Genomic DNA, 13,105 nt, shown 5'->3' with positions numbered 1-13,105 from the left:
TAGAGCCGACCTGGTGGGTGCTCCTCCCGCGAGTGGTCACCTTTTTTCTGCGCCTGTGTGTTGGAGAGACTGTGGTAAAAGTGGATCACCATGCCGGTGTTTCACACCAAGACCATCGAGAGTATCCTGGAGCCGGTGGCCCAGCAGATCTCTCACCTGGTCATCATGCACGAAGAGGGCGAGGTGGACGGGAAAGCCATCCCGGACTTGTCGGTGCCTGTGCAGGCGGTGCAGGCTGCAGTCAGCAACCTTGTGCGGGTGAGTCCATGTGAGTTCATTCTAATACTCAAGTCAAATTTCTTTTGCAACGGTTTTATGAGGCATAATCGCTGGCAGGCGCTTTTGGAGCAATCAAAACGTGTTTATGGCAAGGTTCACGAACCTTCATGAAGCTACTTTTTTGTTACTGATCGGTGTGAAAGGGCTACAATTTTTTATATGCAATTCTAAAATAACAAATTAACATGGAATTACTTTGTTATTACCAGTTTGTGATCATTAGAATTAAAGTTAAAATGTGCTTAGTCAACCTCTGAAACATCTGCCTCTCTAATTTATAGGCTAATTTTGAAAAAAAAAGAGAAAAATTGATCACACTGATCATTTCAATAATCTCTCGTGCCAGTAAGAAATTCAATTTCTTAGAAAATCACTATGACTCATCATTGGTAAGCTGTATTCGGAACAGGTCCACAGGCTAATCAGTTTAAAATGCTTTTCTTGAACAAAAAAAACAAGGGATCATGGTATTACTATGTTATTACTATGTTAATACTTATTTGTAATAATCAGTGCCAAGGTTAAAACAGGCGCTGACAACCGCTAAAACATCTGCCTTATACAAGGTTATGTATGTAGTTATGTAGATTAAAGGATAATTTCATAAAGAATTTTGGAAGAATTGATCACATATTTAAGGACACTGATCAAATCAACTACCGTAATTTTCATACCAGAAATAAATACCCAGAAAATCACAATGACCCACTGCTATTCTCAGAACCGGTCTGCGGGCTACTTGATGGACTGCCAGTTTGATATTATTTTCAAAATAACAAGTTATCATGTTAGTACAATGTGCTACTGTGTTATTACTACGTTATTACCAGGTTGCAATTATTAAAAGTAGGGTAAAAATTGGCTCAGTTAACTACTCAACCTAATTTGATCCAAGGCACACTTTTTTCCAGCATGAAGTCCATTAAAAAAATCCCGGCATTTGTATTATCATGTTGCCCAAATGGAAAGTATTACTTTTTTCTGATTTGTGGTCACCATTGCTCATGAAGTAAAACTGTCATGAATACAGATTGGAATCACCTGTGCCTGCTCATTTGGCGCCAGCCGCTGCGGGCTATCTGATTGGCTCCCTGTCCCTTTTTAAGCCCGGTCCTGTCACTCTTCTTTTGTCAGTCCGTCTGCGAACCTCTGTTTTTAATAGGCAAGCCTTTTTCGACCCTGACACCTGCCTGTCTCGTTTTTGCTCCTGTTTGTCTTCGGCTACGACCTGTTTTGATCCCGACTATGTCTGCTCTCCCGTCCCGGCTTACGACCCGTTTCCGACCCCGACCACGCTTGTGCTCTCCCTGTCCCGGCTACCTACCTGTCTTTCCGTCCCTGACACCGCCATAGCTCGCCACGGAAGATCCACTTCCGTATTCGGATCACAATCCGAGTGCGAGAATGACTTGCTTCCCGCGTCTAGCGAGCACCGGATCTTCCTCTCTCTATCTCAATAAACCTGTGAGAAACGTTACGCGATTGGGTCTACCCTTTGCTCTGGACGCGACAAATACAGATTATACAGTTTGGATTTTATCATATTTTTAAGGTATTTTTCATGTTTTCCTGTATTTTTCTTTTGTTTTAAAACAATACAAATAATGATCGACAAATGATTTGCCAGTGGAATCAAAAAATCACTACCATGTGATTTTTTTTGTTAAATAAAGAAATAAAAAATCAGCAGATTTGTACTATTTTTAATTTATTTTCTTTTTTTTTTTCTCGGTTCATTATTAAACCGTTTCAATAAACGAAATACACTGTGAAATAGATTTGCCTGCATACAAAAAGAGAAAAAATTGGAATATGCTGCGAACTACCGACACAGATGAATTTGACCATTTCTTGGTTAATCAGTGGAAAAAATAAAAATATATTGAAAATAAAATTGCCATTTAGAAACCACATTTCCTAGAAAATCACAAAGACCTGTCAGTGATGATCTATTTTCAGAACCAGTGCGTCAGCTTCTCAGGAGTTCGAAGGGCTACCACTTTGAAATGCGTTTTTAAAAAAACAACTTAGCACGTTATTATTAGGTTATTACTATGTTTTTACCAGGTTGTAATTATAAGAAGTGTGGTTAAAAACCACTAAAGAATCTTGGCCGTTAGAGATCAAACTCCCTAGAAAATCACAATGAACTGTAACTGATGAGCTATTTGCGGAACCGGTCCGGGGGCTAATCAGGTATTCTGCGGGCTACCAGTTTGATAGGCATTTTTAACATAACGATTTGTAATGTAATTATAATGTAATTACCCTGTTATTACAAGGTTGTCTCTATTCGAAGTTGGGTAAAATAGGATCTAGGAAACCACTTGAACATCAAGTTCGGAGATCGAATTTCTTAGAAAATCGCAATGATCAGCGAGTTACCATATCACCAGGTGTACTTAGTGGGCTACCTCGTGCTCATGGGCAGCAATTTGGTGTGACTCCTACTTTATAGTGTTTGATCTTTGCACCAAATTCAAATAAAGTCAATGTGGAGCACGCAATCGTCAACTTTGCCCTTCTGGCTAATCGTATGAGTGTTCAATGGAGTTTGTGGGGCGGAAGATTGATTAGACGTACACACACATTGGTCATCTTTAATTTAAAGTGAGATGACACAGTGGCTTTCTTTGTTTGTGTGCACAGGCTGGCAAAATCAATAGTCAAGAGTCAAGAGACATGACTCGAGAGACAGTACAGATGTCAGGCGCTTTGCTTTCGCTTTGGCCTATAAAGGGACAAGTTGGCAAAGAGTCAAATCTGACTAGGAAGATTTAGCCTCTGTTACAGTTCAGCAATGAAATCTTTGTTATGATTATTCGATGTACTCACCTGTGCCCGCTCGTTTGGAGCCAGCTGCTGCTCGTTGCCTGATTGATTCCCCTCCTATTTATACCCAGTACTCCAGTCAGTCCGTCAGCAAACCTCTGCATATGCAAGGCAAGCACTTTGACTCTGGCTCCCGTCTTCATCCGTATACTACTCGTTTGTTCCTGATTTCCCGTTCGTCTCTGGCTATTGACCCATTTTTGACCACCGACCACGCTCTGATCTCTTGCTCCGGCTATCGACCCATTTTGTCCATTTGACCACGCTCTGATCTCCTGCTCAGAAAAACGACCCGTTTTTGACCACCAACCACACTCTGATACCCCGCTCCGGCTATTGATTTGTCTTTGTCTCTTACTCTCTTTGTGTCTTTTTACCTTCTTTTGCTCTCTCTTCCTATTTTCCTTTTCCCCTTTCTCTCTCTCTCTCTCTTACTCTCCCCCTGTCTTTCTCCCCTTCTGTCTTTCTTCCCCCCCCCCCTCTCTCTCTCTCAGTTTCTCTCTCTTTGGATTTATTTCTCTCTCTCTTCCCCCCTCTCTCTCACACTCTCTCTTTTCTCTTTCTCTCTCTCTCTTTCTCTCTCTCTCTCTCTCTCTCTCTCTCTCTCTCTCTCTCTCTCTCTCTCTCTCTCTTTCTCCCTTTCTTTCTTTCTTTGTCTGTATCTATCTATTTTTCTCCCCCTCTGTTTCTCTTATTTCTTTCTCGCTTTCTTTCTCTTCTCGAGAGAATGTTTGTTCTCTCTCTTTCACTCTGTCTCTCTCTTTCATTCTGTCTCTCTTTTTCTTTCTTTGAGTCTCTATCTCTCTCTCTCCTGCTCTCTCCTTCTCTCTTCCTCCCCTTCTCTCTATCTTTTTCCCCCTCTCTCTCTCACTTTTATTTCTCTTTGTATTTCTTTCTTTCTCTCTCTTCCATCCCCCTCTCTTTTCTCTCTCTCTCTCTCTCTCTCTCTCTCTCTCTTTCTCTCTTTCTTTGTCCCACCTTCTGTCTTTTTCTCTCCCTCTGTTTCTCTTATTTCTTTCTCGCTTTCTTTCTCTCTGATCAACTAGTCCGGCCCCCGAGATTATATTTGTTCTATTGTGTGGCCCCCAATTTAAAATGGGTTTGACACCCCTGCATTATAGAGTCCTCTAGTGGTCAAATATTACTCAGTTTCCATTTAAAAGTAATATTTTAATTCCTAATAAAGGTTATTTATAAACTAAAATGTCCACTGATAGAACAAAGATTCCCCTCCACTGCTCTAATAAATAATGTATAGTTTGGAGCCTATGATGTCCGATTATTGCATCTTAGTCTCTTCTGCTTGCCCTAAGCACTAGATCAATTCGGACAGTGCACAGAGAGAATCTAATAGCAGCTTTGGGCATCCGTGATGTGTTTGTTGGTCGGATAAGAACCAGATCCAGCAAGCTCTTCTTATCAGATGTGCAGTAATTAAGGATTGAACATCCGGGACTCGTTTTCATCTTCTGATGGTCCCAGTTAATTGCACAGAGCAGAATTAAAAACAAATGCTAGCTAATAGAGCAGAAACAGCAGCTTGTCGGTTGACGGGTAGTGAAACTTACCGTATTTTCTGCACTATAAGGCACACCCCTAAAATAATCTTTTGGGATATGTGCTTCACATATAAGGCGCTCTGGACTTTAAGGCGCATGGATTTGAAACAACAGTAAGAGCTAGGGTTGCATAACAAATAAATAAATACATTTAAATTCAAATAATTTTGTTCATAGAACAAAAATTAACATTATAACATCTGGTTTCACAGCTAAAATTAATTTGAGCAACAAACAACATGTTAACCAGGGCACTCGAAGACCACTCTATATGTTTCTCAAAGACAAAACAGTTACCATATCCAGTATCCTTTAACAATTCAAACAAGAATACGTAATTTTGTACAAAATGTTTATAGATAATCACAATCATAATCAAAAAATTCAGCCCGACCTGACCCAGGCTTGCGGGTATTGAAGCCCGACTCAACCCAAGCCTGACCAATTAACTTGATTTGCAGGACGGAGCTCAAAACAAACCCAAAAATGTTACATTATATTTGTGAGGACTCGAGAGGAGGAGTGGTGATTTAAGATAACATTTTAGAACCTGTGTTTTTTATGGAAATCTAAATTGAACCAGGCTGTATAAATTTTTATCTTTTATAATTTTGTGTCTGCAACTGTTACATTAGCTGACAGTTTTCCAACATTGATGGATTTTTTAAAGAGTTTACGGGAAATTTTTAAGGCCATCCGTCTTTTTGACGGGACAGTGGCAGTTTGTCCTTAAGAATCGAGCGTGGCTCTTTAAAAGAGAAAGAGGCAGGGAGGCACGGAAGAACAATGACAAGTGGGTAATAAAAAAATAGGCAGTGAGAAAGAAGCCAGGCCCTGACCCGAACGTAATGATTGATATTTTAGGCCCGACACGGACTGAAATAAGGGTCAGGTTGGGCTTAAGATCTTAACTCTGATCACAATGTTTTATACTTACGGACAGTCATTGTCCAAATCAACGAAAAGAGGATTTGCAATGAGTAATCTAAAGATGCCGTTCAAATTTGGCACTTCATTTTGTTTACTTTGAGCAAAAAACAAATAGTATGTTAACCACAAGAGGGTACTCATAAACCTCTCTATGTTTCTCAAAGGCAGAACTGTTACCCTATGCAATATAATTTAATTGCAACTATGCATTTCCAATTGTATCCACCATGTCTCCCATATATATGGCGCATTGGAATATAAGGCGAGCTTTCAAATTCCTGACCATTTTGTAGTTTTTAGTTTTTTAGGTGGGCTTTATAGTCTGGAAAATACGGTAATTGATCACGATGGGCGCCATCAGTTTTGCCGGACTTTTATTTTAGCTGCAAAGATGTAAACGAGTCTCTTCTGCACACTGATACGGTTGTCAACCTCAGCAGGGTTAGCCGTGCATATAAAAAGTAGGTCGCCGAGATTCTTCTAGATGAAAATAAGATAGCGTCAATCTGTTGGAGAGTTTTCACGGGTGTAGGCTGACGATTCAACTATTCAAGATCAGTCTTGAGAAGAAAAGAATGCTAGCTAGCTGGAGTTGCGACGGAGGCTCTCTTGGAAGTTTAAGCTCTTTGAGGAGGAGATGTCGATCTCATTCCTGAGTATGTCTGAGGGTAGGGGGCGGTAGGAATAAATAGATTTACTGTTGAGAAGTGAGACCCGGTGGGAAGTGAGTAAAAGAGTCACCTGCTTCTGTTTGGGATGTGGTTCCCTGGATGACCCTGGAGAACCTTTTACGCCGTTTTCGCCAAAATCCTGTTCTGTAGTGTGTTAATTAGAGCAGAACACAAGCTTGTTTGTTGACATTAAGTCAGTGGTTTTCAAATAGTGGGGCGCACCCCCTGGGGGTGCGTGAGGCTTCGTAAAGGGTGCGAGGGAGCGCTTGCCCTTGGGGAACTTTTTTTTGTTCCGCAAAGAATTAAGTGCAATTGCAGCTCCACAACAGCAGGGAGAAGTGGCACTCTTATTGTGTTTTATTTATATTTAGCCTTCACTTTCTTTTCCTCATGTAGGGTTTTTTGAGTTTTTCCTTGCCCTCGTGTCGGTTTTAGATCAGGGCATGGTGTAATAATAGTCTGTAGTTTGCAAAGTCTGTGGTCCGTGCAGCCCTTTGAGACTCCTTGTGATTAAGGGCTGTACAAATAAAAATGACTTGACAATTTGCGGTGTTCATATAGCACAGCGTATAAGCATTTAGTTTTAAGTTTCAATAAAAAGTGGAGCAAATCCTCAAGTGGCCCCATGGAAAAATATTTAACCCAGAGAAGAAGACAGGGTAAAGACAAAAGAAAAGTCCTTAAAAGCTAAGACAAGGAAGTCTGACGACGCATACATAGCGCTTAGCTTCACTGCGACAACAGAGGTGGGGACTAGGAAAGACCGGATTGCTTGCTATGTTAAAACTGTTGGCAGTGGACAGCATGAAGCCAAATAAATTATGCTGTCACTTCAAGACGTTGCACCCCAATCACGGTGATAAGACGCTTGAGATTTTTTTGTGCAGAAACGTGCTGAAAAAGGGCAAAGATTTAGAATGAACGGAGGTGTCGTGTACCACCAACATCGGGCAATCATTAATTTATCACCACCAATATTATGTTATCACATAAAAGATAAGTCGATCAAAGCAGGGTATAAATTATTTTGGTGGGGGGATTTCCTCTTCTGAGGGTGGGGAGTGACAGAAATAATTGAGATTTTTTTTTTTTTAAAGGAAATTTATTTTACATGTTTTTGTATATTAAGCCACAGAACTTAAGTGCTGTATTTCCTGGCACTTTAATGTCAAAGTGTATGAGTTCAATTATTTAGCTTCAAGATACCACTTTTTCTCAAATCAAAATTTATTTTTATATCACCTTTTAGATGCAATTCAAAGTGCTCTGTAAAAAACATTTAATAAGCTATTAAAAAAGACAAAAACACCATTTCTTCCCACCTAATATCCCAGAATGTCAAATACACACCAAAAAAGAGAAAAATGAATAACAAAGGAAGGAGTTTATAAGTGCAGAGGACTGCAGAGGAAACGTTTCTTTATACAAAAGAAGCATACAAGAAAAAGAAGCTAGTTTTAGCAAAGAAGCTGGCATTGCTAGTTTATAGTTTATAACATAGAAGAAATAAGCAGCTATTTTTATTTTTAGTATTGTCAGGGGCCAGATAATGTCAGGAGTTACAGCACAACAAAAAAATGCATGAATACCGATTGGAATCACCTGTGCCCGCTCATTTGGCGCCAGCTGCATCTGCTCCCTGTCTCTTTTTAAGCCCGGTCCTTTCACTTTCCTTTTGTCAGTCCGACTGCAAACCTCTGTTGATACAAGGCAAGACTTTTTTGTCCCTGACTCCAGCCTGTCTCGTTTTTGTTCCTGTTTGTCTCCGGCTACGACCTGCTTTGATCCCGACCATGTCTGCTCTCCCGTCCTGGCTTACGACACATTTTTGATCCCGACTACGTCTACTTTCCAGTACTGGCTTACGACTCGTTTCCGACCCCGACCACATTTTTGCTACCGACCTGTTTTCCCTGACACCGCCACCGCTCGCTACGGAAGATCCACTTCCGTATTCGGATCACAATCCGAGTGCGAGAGCGACTTGCTTCCCGCGTCTAGCAAGCACCGGATCTTCCTCTCTCTGTCTCAATAAACTTGTGAGAAACGCGATTGGCTCTACCTTTTGTTATGGACGTGACAAATTACTCCAAATATGGGATAGAACTCTTCACAATTAAGATTACAAAAACGTATGAGTCTGTGCCTAGGATCTGGGATATCATTTTTCCCTCCAAATACAGAATAAGCCTCTACTTTTATTAAGTGCTCGGAAACCTGTGACGTATATAAGACGTACAATGCAAAATACGATAATTCTTCGTCATAGAAGAAAATCGTTTATGGCAAAGAAGCAGACAATGTTAGTTTATAGCAAAGGAGATGCTTGTTTCCAACAAAGAAGAAATCAATGGCTTTTTTTCTTCTTTGTTTTGTTAAAGGAACGGATTAAGTCAGTACAGTAGTTACAAGCAGTGTTCCCTTTAAACTTAAATTGCGCACTGCTCGCACATTCTCAGCGCACAAGAAAATCTAGCCAGCGAACAAAAATGAGGGCTCAAAATTACTAATTAAGAAGCGACTTAAGTCAAAGTTACAGTGCAAGAAGGTAAAAATACACGGGTTCCCCTGACGTGTCCTAAATGTGGTATTTTGAAGTCGAGTCAAAGTAGAACGAAGTTGAGTAAAGTTAGTAGAGAACAGGCTTCTTCGGCTCGGCTCACTAAAAGGAACCTGCTCTTTCGGGTCCTAAACGGCTCTTCAGGTTGTTTTTGCTTCTCTGATCCCAACATGACCAAATATTAGGTAAAATTATGCACAACATGACTTAAAGGAAGGGGGGAATAGAACAAAAAAGATAAAAAATACCAAAATGAAAAAGTAGTGAAAAGCTTAGAAAAAAAGAAACAAAAGGAAGAGAAAAAAAGAAGGAAAAGAAAAGAAATAAATGTAGGGAAAAAAGTAAATAGAGAACAAAAAGAAAAAAGTAACAAAAAATTAGAAAAAAATACGGAAAAAAGAAGAAAAAGTTTGTGTTGCATTCAAATAATTTTCAATTATATCAAGTAAATCTTGTTGCCAACATTGTACTTCCACTAAAAAATGTGATTACCGGTAAGTACAGTTCTGTATCTTACAACCGACTAAATAAGCCCCCCAAAATGTTAACATTATGCGACAAAATATATCAGGAAATAAAAAGAAATGGATATCTTGTGAAAGAATTGTAAGAACAAACGACGTTTGTAGGCCGTACAACCTTTGCAATAGTACATGAGTCAATTCATTCAAAAGAGAAAAATAATTTTGCGTTGCCGGAAACTCAGCAAAATGTAACTTGATGTCAAGTTTTGGACATGTTTGATAATTAATTATCTTGCCACACTTTGGATTATGGTTGCTCACTGTTGTTTCAAGCGTTGCTCACAGACTTTGTGTGAACGCTCAGACCCGTGGAAAATTAGAGGGAACATTGGTTTCAAGTCCCCTATTCTGGTTAAAACCCTGCGGCATACTCACAAATCTTGTTGGAAGTCTTCCCAGATGAGCAGAACCTGATAACCATAAAAAGGTGCAATGATATTCCATTTTCACCTACTACATGTGTTAACAGCTATTTTCTCCCTGTATTTTTCTCCTTGTGAGTGAATGGGGCAAATATTTGATTTCAAGAAATGACCCCCAGACTGCTTTAGACAAATTCAAACAATCATTATCTCATTAAATGATTATAAAGGTGCTCAGGGGGACATTTTCCACCTTCAATTTGTCTTCACACCTTCTCAACACATATTAGATTTCACATTTTGGACAATTCAGAGGTTGACTGGATTTAAAGTTAAATATGCAAAAGATTACAGTGAATAATTGATACAAAAGAATGCAAATGATGAAGGAAATGCTAGCACTCAAGCAGGCTCTTTGTCTGGAGTTTCATCAGGCAGGGCTCGCTGGCTATACTCGCAATGCTTCATTCCTGTATCCATCAAGGAATCTTCAATAGTTTCGTTAGATAATAGATGGCTGTTTATTGCTAAGAATGCATCTTCCTGTGACTCTCCAGGACCCACAGTAAGTCTATTAACTGAAGTTCATCAATGCAGCATTGGGATATTGATGTCATCTCCTAGAAGTGTGTTATCGAAGACGTTCAGTCTGTTTGTGTGTTGGAGGTAAAAATAAGCTAGAACTTTCCTTAGTGTTTAATTTTATGGTGGCAGTGGGCTTTACTATACTCAGTTTGAGTGCACTGCAGGAAACAGGTCTAAATATAGTGGAAGCTAGAGCTCTTGTTGGTGATCGGAATGAGTGGAGAAGTGTTGTTAAAAGGATAGTAGGATGTTTGGACGCGTTCTAAGGGATGGGCAGGGCACCTGTATGATGCGGCAAGGGTAAACCAGTGAAAGCTCTCGGGCCCTGCTGTTGAACAAAAGAGTGTGTTGTGTCACCCTGACCCGAGTGACATGGCCGCTTTCTTGTGTCCCGTTTCATCTGGAGGGGCGAAAAGCATGACCAACTTAGATGCCAAAGTGCCTAACCTGTTTGGGTGTTTGGGCATTTAGGTTGGCCATGGTCCAAAAATGTTTGTGTGTGTTTTTTGCTATTTTTTTCCCTTTTTATTTTCTTTGTTATTGTATGTGTTTGTCTTGCTGTCGGTCACCCCTCTTGAGGGATTTGACCAAGGTAGATAGATATACAGACAGACAGACAGACAGACAGACAGAATCACCACATGCTAACATGTATGTTTATGCTCAATAAACTTATCTACTGTCATCTTTCCTAAAATGGATCTTTGTCGACTATACCTGTTATTAAAACATGTCAAAATATTCTTAATTATCGCAAAATGCTTTGAAATGATTTATTCTTATTTTTCAAAAACACTCTCCATTTTAAGTTATTTCTGTTGTTGTCCTCTGACTTTTTGAGATAAAGGGCTATACAAATAGATATGACTTGACTTGACTATAGAGGCCTGGCAAGAATGAATCTTTGACATCTGCAGACTTTTGTGGCAGCCTAACAAACTTGGGCGTTCGACGTACATAGAAGTCAAATGCAGCCTAGCTATACGTCAATAGCTGACAATGTTCACTTATCTAGAATTACTATTTAACATCTTTTGCAGTGAATAAATTGACATGACTAAAATGGGGGACGTGGAAAAAACAAAAAGCAGCGCAATGAGTTGAAATGCAACATTAAACCAAAATACAAGACAAGACAAGATTCTTCACATTCAGGCTCGTTTAACTCATTCACTGCCAATTTTGCTACAATTGATCTTGGATACCTATAATAGACTATGCCGACTTGGCTTGAATAAATCTTTGACCTCTATAGTCGTTTATGGTAGCCTGGCAAGAATGGACATTTGACGTCCAAAGCAGTCAATGGCACCCTTGCTAGAATTAATCTCCTATGTCAAAAGCTGATAATGGCAGTTTAACTAGGTTGACATTGAGCTCACATTGGCAGCTAAGCTAAAATTAATCTCCCTCATTTTTAGCAATCCATGACAGCCAATGAGTTAAAAATGACTCAATTACAGCAGCACAATGAGCTGAATTGCAGTATTAAGTTAGTTTCATGTTAAATTTTACAAGTCAAATACTTCTATGAAACAATATTTATAGAGTCACTATGTGCTTGTTTATTGAAGATTTTTTTTTATATCTGTTGTTAAGAGATTTAAATAAAAAGCATAGGTGACTTTCTTTTACATGTTATGTTATAATAGAGAAAATAATAGAATAGAATAGAATAGAATAGAATAGAATAGAATAGAATAGGTTTTTATTGATTCCAACCAGGGTTGGGTAGGGTTACTTTAACTTGATTACTTTCAATTACTTTTGGATTACTCCAATACCAAATATGCTAATAAAAGACAAAAGAAACTAAATATGAATAAAATTATGACTCACAACACGTGGTGAGCTTTCTCTCCTGGCTTTGATCTCTTTGATCTCCGGCAAAACTAAGATAAAATGCGACAGAAACAAAATGAAAATAAATCCAAACAGCTTGCCAACATCATTTTTGCCCATCCATGTATTCCGTTACTCCCCAAGTCTGCACAAAATGTAGTAATTTTATTCATATTTAGTTTCTTTTGTCTTTTATTAGCATATTTGGTATTGGAGTAATCCAAAAGTAATTGAAAGTAATCAATTTAAAGTAACCCTGATTCCAACATAGTTTACAATAAGATCAGGCGTGTCACTCCAGGACAACCATATAATAAAAGACTCAAAACATAAAAATAAAATGCTAATGCGAATATATAAAGGCTGTCCATATGTAATTGCCTGTCGTTGTGTTTCAGGTTGGCAAAGAAACAGTCCAAACCACCGAGGACCAGGTCCTAAAAAGAGACATGCCACCCGCATTCATCAAGTAAGCTTGTTTACCATTGACTCTTCCCGATGGAATTAATTCATTTTATCCCAGAGCAGAGGACTTTCTTGTTTTGAAAATTTGGACAAGGATTCCCCTCAGTTTAATGTTAGGAAATATGGTGCAGTGCCTAGCCGCAACAAAGAACCATCTCTCAACTTCTGTCCAAACCGGCCCACGGGTGACTTCTCCGCCATCGAGCATTCATCCAGCTGAGAGGCTGTTTGTTGTCTCTCAGCATGCTTTCAGAGGTCCAAAAGGGCAGATGGGACGAAAAGGCCAGACTAAGCTATGTAACCGTGACATGAGACTAACTCGAATTTAGTGTCCTGGAGTTTGAAGAAGGAAGGGCCTTTATTCCACTGCACCTTCGGGTTATGAGACCAACAAGATCAAACCTGAGATGTGGAGTTTGTTTACAGTTAACGTTATTACAGAATTTTACGAGCACAAATGGGCTACAAAACAATGGCTGTGGGATACCTGAGTGTT

General features: G+C 39.4%; 1 protein-coding gene across 2 annotated transcripts in view; it reads left to right on the top strand.

Moving 5' to 3' along the window:
- Positions 1-13,105, top strand: part of LOC148354199 (vinculin-like) — a 64,257-nt gene continuing 51,152 nt past the window's right edge. For both annotated transcript variants that reach the window (XM_088351315.1, XM_088351314.1), the window contains exons 1-2: positions 1-258; positions 12,543-12,613. In XM_088351315.1, the coding sequence (XP_088207441.1) occupies positions 91-258; positions 12,543-12,613 (239 nt within the window). In that variant the 5' untranslated portion in view covers positions 1-90. The remainder of the gene's footprint in view (positions 259-12,542; positions 12,614-13,105) is intronic.

The sequence above is a fragment of the Urocampus carinirostris genome, chromosome 13 (assembly GCF_059441175.1).
Source record: "Urocampus carinirostris isolate Australia breed hairy pipefish chromosome 13, RoL_Ucar_1.0, whole genome shotgun sequence".
Lineage (NCBI taxonomy): Eukaryota > Metazoa > Chordata > Actinopteri > Syngnathiformes > Syngnathidae > Urocampus > Urocampus carinirostris.
Note: the sequence above shows the minus strand (reverse complement) of the source record. Positions and strands in the feature narration are given on the sequence as shown.